The sequence below is a fragment of the Trachurus japonicus genome, chromosome 17 (genome assembly GCF_045865225.1).
Source record: "Trachurus japonicus isolate A0001 chromosome 17, Traja_1.0".
NCBI lineage: Eukaryota > Metazoa > Chordata > Actinopteri > Carangiformes > Carangidae > Trachurus > Trachurus japonicus.
The window spans coordinates 31,082,755-31,097,177 of record NC_140923.1 but is presented as its reverse complement, the minus strand read 5'-3'; the positions used below and the strand labels follow the sequence as shown (position 1 = coordinate 31,097,177).

Genomic DNA, 14,423 nt, shown 5'->3' with positions numbered 1-14,423 from the left:
TGTAGTGGCAGAAATGTGTCAAAAATGTACAACACAGATTAATCCATAATATTTAATTATCACTGAATGGTTTGGCAAATATTAGGTATTTAGTTTTAGTATTCTCTGTTATTGACTCAAAGGGAGGGTTTTGGGAGAAACTGCGGTGGCCTGAGAGCTCAGTGCACTGCAGCACAGGAAAATACATGCAAATAGATAAAACACAAGCAAATACAGAGAACGTGTCAAAGTGTGAGGTGTAAACACTCACGATGCGACCAAACACACAAACGTGCTGCAGGTAATACAGATGACAACAGCAGTGTTTCTGGGGGACACAAGAAAATGACGCACTTGACTGGACACACCTCTTTGTGACTTTTTAAGTTTAAAACATTGAACAATAATGGATTCATTATTTTTTGTGACCTTGACCCTGTCGTTGTCTGCGCTGCCTTCAGCATATTGCTTTGTTTGGTTATTCTGTCTAATTGATGAAGATATTTTCTGAATTTGCTTGTGCTTTGTCTGTTTGCATGTGATTTCTTTAGTCGAGCTGCGAACCTTCTTTGCTTCCTTGTGTGATAAATTTGGTGTCACGTCATATCTGGACAAGGCTTTGCATGAAGACTAGAGAGGGAAACAGATAGTCTGGCTCTGTCCAAAGATAAAAAACAATCTCCGAACCAGCGTTTCCTGTTAACACACGACTGCTCCTTTGTTTAAGCTATGAAATAAACAAAATGTTGATACATAAAGAGGTATTAAATGCTGGACATCGTCTTGATCACTAACGATAAGTCCTTTAACACTTTTTACAGAATAAACAACTCACTAGCTGTTGCAGGTTTGTAGGTAGGTTTATTAGGAGAGAGCAGGGCTAACTATGACCAGCTCACTGTGGCTTCGTCTTAACTGTCCAGACAGAGTGGTAACAACTGCCTCTTCTAGCTCTCACAAGAAAATGAAAGTTGATTCATCTGAAATATTAAACAATTACTTCAATTATGAATTTGTTGGCAAAATAAAGTTTTATAGGTAAAAAAAATAAATAAAAGTAAAGTGTGAAATCCTTGAACCAACACACACAACAGTAGCTTAAGTGCTAACAGAGCTAAGAAGTGTTCATGTACCGTAGTAGTACGGTAGTGTGATGGAGCGTCTTGTATTGATCCCAGTGACACTAGTATGGATAAAAACAACTTGAGTAGTATCAGTACTTGGGAGGGGGTTGAGGTGCCCACCCCAGGGTCCAGATCAGCTGCCAGACAGAGTTCATGTCAGCAAGGCTTTCCTGATGTTTTCAATATACGTTGCTCTCTTGTCATTATTTACATACATCACTATAGTGCCTTCAGAGTGACAATGTTTTGAGATGACATTTTTTTACTTAAGTAAGTACAGGGTTGTTGTACTCAGTGAGCTTTTATAGTATTGTTACATCGTGAATGTGCCTGTTCTTATGTTCCAGTCAGATCTGGGTCGGATGCTGTGAGTACCAGCCGGGTGGGTGTTTCTATGAAGGCTAACACCAGCCATCGGCACCATGGTGTTAACTTATTAGCAACCTTCTTAACTGGCACAGTCTCGACATGATCAAACCCCACCCAGCTGGTCCTCCACACCACTCCTCATAGTAAATGAGTTGGTATGGGTTTTTTAAACATACATATCAGTGCTGAAGAGAATCTGTTTGCCTTTTCATATCAAATAAAAGATTTTTATTTGAGGTTTTAATGTCATTCATTTGCTGCTGTATCATTTTCAATTCACATTTATACAAGAACTCGTTTATAAATATACTTGTTTTTTTATGTTTCTATTTTTTTTTATGGATCACCAGCATAACAGCACACACATACATGTTCATTCTCCTTTTTTTCTTTCTCATGTTTATGAGTAAGAAAAAATAAACTGTCCCAGTGGAAGGTTTTGTCTCAGACACGTCCCCTACCAGATCTCCTGTGTCCAGCAGAAGAAGCAGTTGCTCAGTGCTGAACGTCTCAGAGCTTCTGGGTGTTTTACAGCTTTAAGTCCACATCTCTTCTGAAATCAGCCCTGGGCAGTAAATTCAGGAATCACCGTCTCACTCCAGGTCATCCAGGTTATGGTGCCAGTCATTACAGCCACCCACAACCATTACTGGTCCACGTTGGCCCCCTCTGTGTGGCGGTGGTAGCGGCTGCCTTCATAGTCACCTTCGTTCGAATTTTTCATCCTCTGTCGGACCTTGAGCTGCTTCAGTCGGTTTTTGTCCACCTCCCTCTTGGCCAGGACGAAGGTGATGATTCCTGTGGGGAGGCCGATCATCCTGGACAGAGACAAGAGATGAGACAGTGACACTGATCCTCGGCTGTACAGAAACTGAGTGGGAGAGTGTAATACTGTATGAGTAAGTGTATTATCTGCCTAGATCATCACATTCAGCCCCTGTATGTCCAAATAACCACTGAAACATGAATATAAAGGCCTGCATTGTTTTTCTGTCAGCTTGGTACATTAACAGCTGCTAGTTTCTGTCTACCAGAGAGAACAATGTTAACATCGATGATGCTCATGGCGATGAGCTCATTGTGTGTACAGAAAAACCATTAATGTATTAGATCCATGGGAAAAATATTATGTGTTGATGTCAGGTACAAAACTCAACTACAACTTTAGTGATTCATGACAAACAGCAATACTGTGAAACTCTTAGTGATGTACTGTTTGACCAGAGTTTTAAAGTGTTTAAGTTTCCACACAGACAGGTATATTCATTTCCCCTAAAACGTTTTATCAGGTGGCTACTGGATGATTGAGGGGTAACAAATGATTATGTACAGAGTGCATCGTTTCGTTTACGATGACTGTTGTGTTTAAGCAGTGTTGGGAAGATTACTTTGGAAATGTAGTTGGTTACAATTACAAGTTACCCTGTTGGAAATGCAATAGTAACTATTTCAAATACATTTTCAAAGCAATGTAACTACTTGCATTGAATTACATTTTAATTACTTTTCTTAATTTTGAATGAATGCTCTCAACTGTTAACCATTTTCACATTTTAGGACCTGATAGTGTGTTAACCCTTCAGCAGTAACTTCAAGACAACATAAAATGATCATGGAAATTTCCAAAAGCAACTGTAATTTACACATTTTCCCCCTGTATTGTATCTGATTACAATTATGTAAACTGGTTACTGCCCAACACTGTGTTTAAGAGAGTTTCTCCTCAGGTATGTCTAAAATGTTGAGGCGGGATTTATTCAGGCCAGACTCAACTGATAACGACTACAAAACTACGGTGCTACCACGACTTTTCTGCAGGTCTCAGGTTGTTTATTTTGACTCAAGGGAGGAGAGGACAGAGGACACTCACCAGGCGTATCCAATCTTCATCATGGGGTTCTTGGCCTTCCTCCTGGGGATGTACTCCGGCTCTTCCTCCTCCTCCTCCTCCTCCCTGGCTCTCCTGTCGCCGGTGCTGCTGCTCCTCTGCTCCGTCCTGGAGCCGCTCAGCGAGGCGGCGGAGGAGACATGAAGCGGCCGACAGCAGCGGCTCACTGCCGGGGTGGAGCTGCTCTGCGCGGGGAGCCAGCGGCTGGGAACAAGGAGTGGACCTGGAGGGAAAGAGGAAGAGCATTTTATTTTATTCCCCGCCTCAGTGATGATATGACCTGTGTCCTCTGTGGCCAGGTGAGTGGTTCACAGCAACATGGTTTGTGCTGCTAAAAACCATCACCGAGCAAGGAAACGTGGCGTTATTATCGGTACAAAGTCTGACACAGCCTCGGCTAAAGGCCATTCAAGTGTTTAATGTAATAAACCAAACATTTCCGGCCTGTGAAACATCAGTGTTACCTCTCAGTGCCGCCCTGACAGCTCTCACGTAGCACGCCGCCATCTTTGTTGAATAACTTCAGTCGCACATGCGCAGTGACGTTTCTCATTGACGCTGCTGCCACCTGGCGGTCAACGCCAGCACGGCGCTTCTGTGAACTGCAGGAAATTACTAACAAAAAAATAAATAAAGAAAACTGTCCAACCTGACGTGTTTATGTCAACATTTTATTTATTCAACCAACATTTTTTTCAACATCTCATAATTTTACAAAAAAACATAACTCGAGTTCACGGAGGCAAGCTGCAGAGTGTGTGCCTCTAATATATAGTTACAAGAACAAACAGCAAGTACACAGTTGGGGGCAGTTACCTCAGTCAAACAATAAGAAGCCAGCGAACAACTGGAGGAAAGAGCAGCATATTTACAAGTCAGTTTGATGAAGAAAACACATTTTTTTTCCTTTTAAAGAGCCCCAGAATCTTTTTTTTTTTTTTTTTTACAGTAGAGATGATAAACTCTAAAAACAAGTCTAATAGCATCTCCAACGCTACTATTATGTATGCATTACATATGAGCATTCATATTCAACACATGGAACGCCAACTTTATTGCCAAGGTTTAATATCATGGAAGCGGTGAGCATGGAGAGGGGAAAGCTTAATCTTCCAGGATGTAGTTGGGGTTGACGACCAGAACAGCTCCCTCCGTGCTCTGGGACTCGGAGCCCTTCAGCCCGGCCTGGGACAGCTCGATGAGGATGTGGTCCTGAGGAGAGACGCACATGGTCAGTCATGTCCACCACACTGAATACTGAAAGAATGATCTTTGTTATTTCTACAGAAGGTGGACTCACATAGTGCACCAGCCTGTGGATGACCTTCTCTATCAGACCCTTCTTATTGACCAGCTCCTCCTCCGAGTCGATCTCCGACTCGATCTCCTTCAGGTACCAGTTCACCACGGCGCTCTTCGTCAGCTCCCCCTCTTCCTCAGCTGCAGATGACAGTGAAAAGGTCAGGTTTTTGTCGTAAAAACAAAAAAAAAAAGCAGATAAAGAAGCCGACATCAGGAAGGAGGACGCCTCTTACCCTCCTCTGCTCTGCGCAGATGCAGGACGAGCAGGTTGGAGATGCGTTTGTACTCGGGGAAGGACAGACGGAGGGACGGCTTCTGGGAGCCGGGCTCGGCGTGGCCGTTCACACCGTTGGCGTGGCCGTTGATTCCATTAGCGTGGCCATTGATGCCGTTAACGCCATCTGCGTGGCCGTTTACGCCGTTCACTCCGTTGGGGATGTTGTTTCCTGCAGAAAAACAAGAGTTCACATCAGATGATTTGTTTTCATGACAGATACGAATCATTGCCTCCTGAACAGTGTGTTCCCTGTGTGACCGTACCTTCCTCCATCTGCTCCTCTTCCTCCAGCTCATCCTCCTGCTCCAGGTTGATGTCGGGCGTCTCCACCCTGATGATGGACTTGTTCAGGAGACGGAAGGCCTCCTTCACATGTTTGGGCTGAACCTGGAGACGCAGAGTGATGTAATGATCACCATGCTGAGTCATGTGAGCTACACTGGTAGTTACAAGTACGACTTTCTTTTTAAAGCCTGAGTTGTAGTCGTTAGATTAAAATTATTGTGACAAATTCTCACTGTTGATGTCACTCTAACCAACCGAGTCTGCCGTGAGTCTTAAAACTGAGGAAGCTGTGGTGTAAAGGGATAGTTCAACATTTTGGCAAATTGGCCCATTGCCATAATCCCTATAGTTTTAGGAGTAGGTTCGTTACCTTTAATTGTCAGTGCAAGCTATTTTTAGAACAGCGGAGCAGAGCCTGCTCAGAGCTATGCTACGGAGGCTCATGGGATTTCTTGGTTTCCCTCATCAAACTCATCAAATACACAATCCAACAACTCCACAATGCTCTGGTGGACAAGTTGTGACCTGCACATTCACCACGCTATGAGATAATGTAGGGATTATGGCAATGTGCCAATTTGCCAAAATGTTGAACTATCCCTTTAAATGGGGGTTACGACATATTTGAGCGTTTTTATTTTTAAAAAAGTACCGTTTCTTTCCTTGTAATTTATTACTTGTATCATGTAGTAACTTGGTTACTAACTCAGTTACTTGTTCCACTGTTTAAAACTTCATGTCTAACACAATATGAGTCAGAATCCCTTCCTGTCGTCTTTGCTCTCTGGTCGTTCTCACCTCATCACAGCAGTGCATGCGTGCCATGCCCTCCGACAGGCGGATCATGCTCTCCAGCTGTCGCACCGTGATCCTCCAGGCAGACTTGGACACGCTGCCGGCGCCGTCACGCTGCCGGAGGCGTTTGTACTGCTCGACGATGAACTCCTCGGACTCACTGGAGATCTTAGGTTTGAACTGCCTGGCGAACAGCAGGTATCTGCGGATCTCATCCAGAGAGTACAGCCGGTCCACAGACTCCTCCACGCGGGAGTGCAGGTCCACGATGCGTCTGGCGATGGCGTAGTCCGTCACCTAGGAAACATCCACAGATTGACATGTGTTATTAGACTCATAAGAAATTGGGTTTGTTGGACGACAAAAAAGGGACAAAGAAATGTGACCTGATCCATCAAAATGAGTCACAGTGACCCAAATTTCAAAGTTGAGATTTTGGTATCAATGGAAAGATTAGAAAATAAGCTTTAAAATGATACCCTAGTCAGAGTCATACATTTGATGGTTTTCGAGATGTGGCCATTTGAATTACATCTTTCACTCTCTTACTCTGTTCTAAAACCTGAGAAAATTGCAGTTAAAGTTTTTGCCAGTGACTCTGGCATCTGTTCCTGTACCACGTGATTACACGCACCCTATACGGTCCCCTGTTGTCATAGATGCACCATTCAATGACCCTTGGACAGCAGGGAATCTCACAATTCAGATGCTTTTTACAGCTCGTCTCTATCATAAACGGTTCAGAAGTTGTCATGTTTTGTTGATGTTTTGTAAAACATGTGCAGGCGTTGTGTCGATTACTCCGTTCGTTTTAGCATCGTCGTTACGTTTGGTTTAGCATCGATGCTATGCTCTGTTAGCGTCGATGCTACTCTGTTTAGCATCTGTTTCTGTACCTGTCCCTAGGCACCATTCAATGACCGTCGGAAAGCGGAGAATCCTGCAATTTAGATGCAGTTTACAGCTGGTCTCTATCATGAACGGTTCAGAAGATATCTCATGTTTTGCACCGAAGCAAAACTCATTTTCAGAGGGTTTAAGTTGCAAGTCAACTTTAATCATCATTTTCGTGCCTTTTCTCAATTATCTGGACTGTGAAACTTTGGGAGATTGTTTTTGAATGTCATTGCTTTGAAATTAAGGCAAAACATTTTTTTTTGATTTTCTATGGGTTTTCCACGTTATCAGCTGATTATCTTAAAATAGAACGTTGCGACATCAGACTTATTTTGATAGAACGGGTCGCAAATGTAGGTTATAGTAAAAAAAATTAAGTAAATAAAAAAAAACTTGCAGCTGGACAGAAAAATAAAGTTAAAATTTTAAAAAGCTGCAGAGACCACCCCCTGTACCTCGTTGCAGTCGTCCACCAGGATGAAGAAGAGGTCGAAGCGGCTCATGATGGGCGCCGTCAGGTTGACGTTCTGTTTCAGACTCTTGCTGCGGTCGTAGCGACCGCCCACGGGGTTGGCAGCAGCCAGGATGGATGTGCGAGCGTTCAGGGTGGCCTGGAGGAGACGGAGTCAAAGTCGGGTTAATCTACTGCAGAGGTGGCTGCAAGGCCTCATGGGTAACAGTTTGATTTATAAATAATACAGATCAGAGCTCTTCAGTTGTTTATAGTATTCATTGCCATTACCTTGACTCCAGCCTTGGTGATGCTGATGGTCTGCTGCTCCATGGCTTCGTGGATGGCCACCTGGTCCTTGAGGTCCATCTTGTCAAACTCATCAATGCAGCACACACCCTGTACGCAAACACAACTGTTAATACAGGTACACACACTTTAATCATTTCCTTCGTCTTCTTCGTGATGTGCAACACTCACGTTGTCGGCCAGCATCAGAGCTCCAGCCTCGATCACAAACTCGTGGGACTCCTCATCTCGGACCACGGCGGCCGTCAGACCTGCAGCACTGCTGGCTTTCCCACTGGTGTACACGGCTCTGGGACTGAACTCCTCCACGTGCCTGTACACACACACACACACACACACACACACACACACACATTTATATTTCAGTGTTACACAGAGTAAATAAAAGAAGTGTATACTTCCTCCTACTCATTTTTCAAACGTGTGTACAGTATATACTCTGATTCGATGGTGCTTTGATTTTTATTTGCTTTTTTATCTTAGACACATTCAAAATAAAGTCAAGTCAAATACATTCAGATCTACACTTTGTAATTATATATTATATTAGGAGACAGGACATTACCAGAACTCAGATAATAAACGACACATTTATTTGTCCTCGTCCTTCTAATAGACGACATTCAGTTTAATAATGAATTGCAGTTTGCTGAGAAGTGTCAACGTGTGTGTAATCTGTTAAACGTACTTGAGGAACTGGCTCTTGGCGGTACTGGGGTCTCCGACGATGCAGACGTTGACGTCTCCTCTCAGCGAGGTCCCCTCCATGGTCGTCTTGGGAACGCCTCCGAACAGCATCAGCAGGATGCCGCGCTTCACCTCGTCGTTGCCTGAACGCAACGCAGATCATCGTCAACATTCGAATGAGGCGCTACGGCTTTAAAAGGCCTTTGGGGGAAAGGGGTGGGGGGGTGGGGGGCTGAAGCCCGGGGTTCAGACACTGACCGTGGATGGTGGGGAAGAGGCTGGTGCACAGGTTGTGGTACAGGTTCTTGTCCTGACTCATCTCAAACACCTTCTCCCACTCCTTCTCCGTCATCTGGCTCTTGATGCTCTCGGCCGTCTGCTCCTCCTCCCGCAGCTCCTTCCCACCAAACTGCAACAGAGAAAAGACATTTCAGTTGAACACTAGACATTTGCTTCAAGGGTTAAACATGTGGACAAGAAAACAACTCTGTTCCGTAACGTTCTGTTATTATCTCAAAGTGTGGTGAATGTACAGGTCACAACTTGTCCACCAGAGCGTTTTGGAGTTGTTGGATTGTGTATTTGATGAGTTTGATGAGGGAAACCAAGAAATCCCATGAGCCTCCGTAGCGTAGCTCTGAGCAGCTCACGGCTCTGCTCTGCCGTTCTAAAAATAGCTTGCACCGACAATTAAAGGTAACAAACCTACTGCTATGACTATAGGGATTATGGCAATGGGCCAATTAGCCAAAATATGGAACAAGCCCTTTAACCAACTACTGCACTAACCAACTCACTCAGTATCCCTCCACACAGCGCTGTATCACTCCGCCTCTTCCACACACCACTGATCTAACAGCTGATAGGCGGAGTGATACAGCCAGGCGCATAGGCAGGAGTGGGCCTGGCCGGGCCAGTGCCGCCCACACGAATCACTGGCCCGCCCGTCCACGTTTCATAAGAAGAAAAATGTAATTGATTAAATTAAATTAACTGCAGTTAATCGATCGTTTTCAATGGGAGTTGTTCTGTGAAATATAAACAAACAAAGCCGACAGATGTAGCGGATCTCTGTTTAAAACGTTGGTGCAGCGCACTGAGCACACAAGGGAGAGAGGAGGTGAAAAGAGACAATGTTACCTGTTGTATAATACTGGACTCAGCCATGTAGCACGGTCGCTAAAACACCTAGACCAGTGAGTAGGCTATAACGAGTCAAAAAGCTGCAGACACTGATAACTGATCACTGCCTGAAGAGTTTGAAAGCAGCCTCTAACTTCATGAACGCAGCTCAAACAGACCCGCTGCTTCAGCATGGTGACGCTTTGATAAATACAGCGGATCTGCGCTGGTTTACCCGAGCTTAATTTAAAAAAAAAAAGGGAAAAAAGCGCTCCTCGTGGTGGAGCGGCGTTTCCTCTACTACAGCTGATCAGCTGACATGTGGTCAAGACGCAGCTACAGACCTGTCACAGTCACAGGTGCATTTCGTTTTTATATGACTTCAACCTCAAAGCTGTCTGTCCTCAGACTGTCCTGACCTGTCCCTGGACATCACACAGGGACAACATGGAGCTGCCTGTGTGATTGGTTACTGAGTTTTATTGTTTATAGGTACAGTTAAATACAGTTTATCATCATAGTGGCAGGAAAGATCATTTCATCTGTATGTATCAAATATTAGTGTTGGTCAAGAGCTAGTTACAAAAAAAAAGAAAAAAGAAAAAACTTGTGCAATAAAATGGTTGACAGTGATGTGCGCTAGATGAAATGCACTGTCCTGAGAAAAGATGGCCCATCCGATTTTGTACTGGCCCACCCAAAATTAAAATTCTGCCTACGCCACTGGATACAGCGTATCGCGGAGTCTGCCTGTGTGGAGGGATACTGAGTGAGTTGGTTAGTTCCAGATAAACAGCTTTTTCCGACCAGCTGATGAACAATGTGTTTATAACGTCCTACACTTAAACAGGTGTATTATTTTCTGGTGGGACTTCGTGGGTCAAGTAACGGCATGACGGTGCATTTTGTCATCAGTAACAACGTTGTAACAGGGGAAAGAGTAACTTTTTTGATTAATCGTTACTGAAAGAAGTAGCGCTGTTAGTAACGCCGTTATTCCCATCACTGCTGTCTCTTACCCGTGGGTTGGTCGGGGCCACGTTGCAGGCCAGGAAGGCCAGTCTGTAGGACAGCTCTCTGACTCCCAGAGCTTTCAGTCCTCTCAGACCCTCAGACTCAAAGCCCTGTCGTCCTCCAGCTACACGGGTGCTGGTCTCGGCTCGCACACCTGCAGGAGGAACAACGACAACCCATACAAGTCACGAGCGAGCCCCCCAAAAAATATTAAATCAATTTGGAGGCTCTACAAAGGTGTTGGTCCGACTCGTACCAGGAGTGCTGAGCTGAGAGACGTCCGGCACGACGATGAGCGTCCCGGTGAGGTCACAGCGGTCTCCGGCCTGAGCCGTCTCCACGGCCTCGGCCCTCAGGACGATCTCCAGGGAGCGAGGGATTGAACCGCGGGGCAGCTCCGCCTGCGTCTCCTGGATACGCACCTGAACGCAGCAAAAGCAGGGTTAAAGGGATAGTTCACCCAAAATTGAAATTTCACTCATTATCTACTCCCCCTCATGTCGACTAAGGGCTGGGAGAATTTTCAGAGTCATCCGTGGGCTCTCTGAGTTACAGGGGGTCTCGGCGTAGCAGTATTTGTCCATATAACGGTTGCAAATGGATACCAACTGTCTTCGTAACAAAAAGACACACCAAAAAACATCCAAATACCTCCATGCTGCTCGTATGTAATGTCCGTCTTGTATTGAAGCCCCGACATGAGAAATTGTTCCGCCGGTCAGGAAGAGCGGTGCTCTCAGGAAGAGCAGTGAACCGAGACACTGGGAGCTTCCGCTACAAACAAGCTTAAAATATAGACTTATTTAATTTTTTTCAGAACAATTTCTCATGTCGGGGCTTCAATACAAGAGGGACATTACAGACGAGCAGTATGGAGGTATTTGGATGTTTTTTGGTGTGTCTTTTTGGACGAAGAAAGTTGGTATCCATTGACAACCATTATATGGACAAATACTGCTGCGCGGACCCCCCCGTAACTCAGAGAAGGCACGGAGGACTCTGAAAATTCTCACAGCTCTTAGTTGACATGAGGGTGAGTAGATGATGAGTGAAATTTGAATTTTGGGTGAACTATCCCTTTAACAGAGGTAGAATCAATCATGAACATCAGAGTCTGCACATCTGTCTGCACCTTCTTTCTCACACTCTCACACACACACAGGGTCCTAAGAGTCTCACACACACACACACACACACACACACACACACACCGGGTCCTAAGAGTTACCTTCTGGAAGTCGATGAACTTGGACTTGTGTGTGTCCAGGTGGAAGCGGGAGCGGTTGTTGCAGACGGGGTTCCTGCAGATGGTCGGGGGGGAGTACTTGAACTGCTGAGGGACGTCTTTGATCACGGCCTGGCAGTCCATGCACAGGAAGGTACCGCTCACCTGAAACATCACACAAGTCACCACAACAACCAACACAAACTGAGTTTTACTGATAATACTGACTTCATCCATAAAAAGGCTTGTCAGAGAATGTTTTCAATCAGGAAACTGATCTTGTTTTGTCTTATGTAAGTCTTGCTGGCAAGCGTCTGTGTTCTTTTTATGCAAGCGAGACCAAGGATGAATTTCCTACCTTGGCGGGACAATAAAGTTTTTCTATTCTAAGCTCAACATGTACATATTCATACAGCAGTGTAGATTCTGTTTATTTGTACATTTGCTCTCTCATCACTTTTTATTCACATGTATCTGCAGAGTATCTCACCAGCTCAGGGTGCACTGGGTGTGTCCTCACCACCTGACCACTGATCCTCACCAGGGTGCCGATACGTGCAGAGGACAGCTCACGGATTCTAGGTCACACAAAGGGAATATTACATATTAATGACATAACTTCTACTGGGCCGACAGCAAAGTGAAAACACTGTTTAATTAATGATTTAGTGTAAAAAAAACTAACAAAAACAAAAAAAAACAGCAGTGGATGTCATCTCTTACTTGTGCCTGGTGGGAAGATCCTCGAGGGCGACGTAGAACTCCTTGTTGAGAGGAACATTCCCATGATCCCGAGCGAAGTTACGCACGGCCCGGCACAGGAAGGGATACACTCTGCAGACACACACCTTCATGTTAATCAGGGCTCACACTCACAAGTCTGATTTAAAGGTGTGCAGTCTATGGCTCTAAATTATGAAGGAGTCTCTTACATGCTTAGAAATTATGACAAATCTATCATAGAACCATAATTTCCAGGACATTTGACTTTTTTTTCCTCATTTTCCATGACTCTGGGTCCACAGGTCAAATCTATGCAGCGGTTCATGCACATACGGGGAGACTGGGGACTGCTGCAAAACTTTTCACATTTTCTCAGTTAGTCAGAGACTATTTGGACTAGGCTCGCCAAACTTTGATAGATTAAACAACTGACCCAAAACCTGGGGACAGTTGCAACATGGATCAGGGAGGGATGCAACATATTAAAAACACATTAAATTGGACTGATTAACTTTTGATTTTTTTCTCAATAAGCATAGTATTCCTAAAATATGAATTGTCTTACAATAATACTATATAGTATTATGTAGTTATTTAGTAATATTTATCAGAGAACAGTTGGAGTTCAATAGCTCAGTGTGAGACAAGAAGAATGGAACTATTTGCAATACAAAAAACTTTTATAAAACATGTACTCTATTTTAGGATGATTTATTAACTGTACTCTATTGCACGTCTGCCTGTCCTGGGTGAGGGATCCCTCCTCTGTTGCTCACCCTGAGGTTTCTCAGATTTTTCCCTGTTAAAGGGGTTTTCTATGGAGTTTTTCCTCAGTGGATGTGAGGGTCTAAGGGCAGAGGATGATGTTGTGATGCCATGTAAAGCCCTTTGAGACAAATTGTTCGTAAAAACGGGCTATACAAATACAATTGCCTTGCCTTGTATGACATCAAATAAATTTAACTTTTCATAGGAAAACGTGTCTTCTTTTGTCTTCTCTATTCTTGGTGGGCAGAGGGTCTAACTGAGTGTCATCACTCTAGCATGTTTCTGATTGGAGAAATAAGACTTCTGTCCCCAGTCTGCCCTACTAATGTGGGTGCATTCAAAAAAGCAGAGCAGCAGCTCTCACAGTGAAACTCAAGAGGCGGTGACATGTGCACGGCTGTGAGGTGCTCTGACCTGTAGTACTCCTCCTGGATGGTGGTGGCTAACTCCTGGTTGAAGCCCTCCAGGTCGGTGAAGCTCACCAGCAGCGTGTTCCTCTCGGGCCTGATCAGCTCCTCGGCCTCGCGGACATACTTCACCTCCCCGTCCCCGCTCTGAAACCTGACCAGGACAAACAGGACAAGCAGCATGTAACACACACATCGACCAAGAGCGCCAAAAGTGGAAAACCACACTTACTGAAAAGCCAGATTTAAAGAAACAGAGGTAAAACTGATCATCAGCTCGTGTCGCTGACTGCAACACAAAGGAAGCTGCAGGAGAGACTCACTCCTCTAAGAAAGCCTGGAACAACTTCTGGCATTTCTCAGCCAACTCGTCCTTCACCGTCTCCCCGCCGGCATTCTCCGCGGTTGCTGTGGCAACATCCATGTCGAAATACTGTCAAACTGCGATCGAAGATTCAGAAATATATTATTGGTCGATCCGTGCCGCTCCTCTCCGGACACACACAGACACACAGACAGCACGAGCCCGAGTCCTCCTCACAACAGAGAAGAGAAACACTTTCGCGCGAAAAGACGGGCCACGTGACGTTTGGCGCGCCGCTCTCGACCAATCGGCGACGCCATGCAAATGTTCTGAAGTTTGTAGCCAATCGAGAGGCCGGAAATGGAGAGTGACGCAGAGTCCCTCTCCGTTTTCCCGCGGTACGCTTCCTGCTCGAAATGTCAATAAAGTTTAAAGAAAAAAAATAGTGAAGACGAGTTCAAACACGGGTCCAAATCAGATCAAATCAGCCTTTTACA

At 44.8% G+C, this 14,423-nt stretch overlaps 2 protein-coding genes across 2 annotated transcripts; both read right to left on the bottom strand.

Annotated features, from left to right (window-relative positions):
* Positions 1 to 1,677: 1,677 nt before the first annotated feature.
* Positions 1,678 to 3,944, bottom strand: LOC146971068 (uncharacterized). The gene is made up of 3 exons (XM_085805050.1): positions 3,825 to 3,944; positions 3,343 to 3,583; positions 1,678 to 2,290 (listed from the first exon to the last, which is right to left on the bottom strand). Exons 1-3 carry the CDS (start codon positions 3,865 to 3,867, stop codon positions 2,119 to 2,121), a joined length of 456 nt encoding a protein of 151 aa, XP_085661176.1. The 5' UTR covers positions 3,868 to 3,944; the 3' UTR covers positions 1,678 to 2,118.
* A 70-nt stretch (positions 3,945 to 4,014) lies between these two features.
* Positions 4,015 to 14,172, bottom strand: mcm6 (minichromosome maintenance complex component 6). Its single transcript, XM_085805048.1, has 17 exons — positions 13,946 to 14,172; positions 13,630 to 13,776; positions 12,448 to 12,558; positions 12,215 to 12,302; positions 11,728 to 11,889; positions 10,756 to 10,921; positions 10,505 to 10,653; positions 8,622 to 8,772; positions 8,365 to 8,506; positions 7,848 to 7,989; positions 7,659 to 7,766; positions 7,372 to 7,527; positions 6,023 to 6,316; positions 5,203 to 5,326; positions 4,896 to 5,108; positions 4,661 to 4,800; positions 4,015 to 4,572 (listed from the first exon to the last, which is right to left on the bottom strand). The coding sequence occupies exons 1-17, from the start codon at positions 14,044 to 14,046 to the stop codon at positions 4,465 to 4,467; spliced, it is 2,502 nt and encodes an 833-aa protein (XP_085661174.1). The 5' UTR covers positions 14,047 to 14,172; the 3' UTR covers positions 4,015 to 4,464.
* Between the last annotated feature and the right edge of the window lie 251 nt (positions 14,173 to 14,423).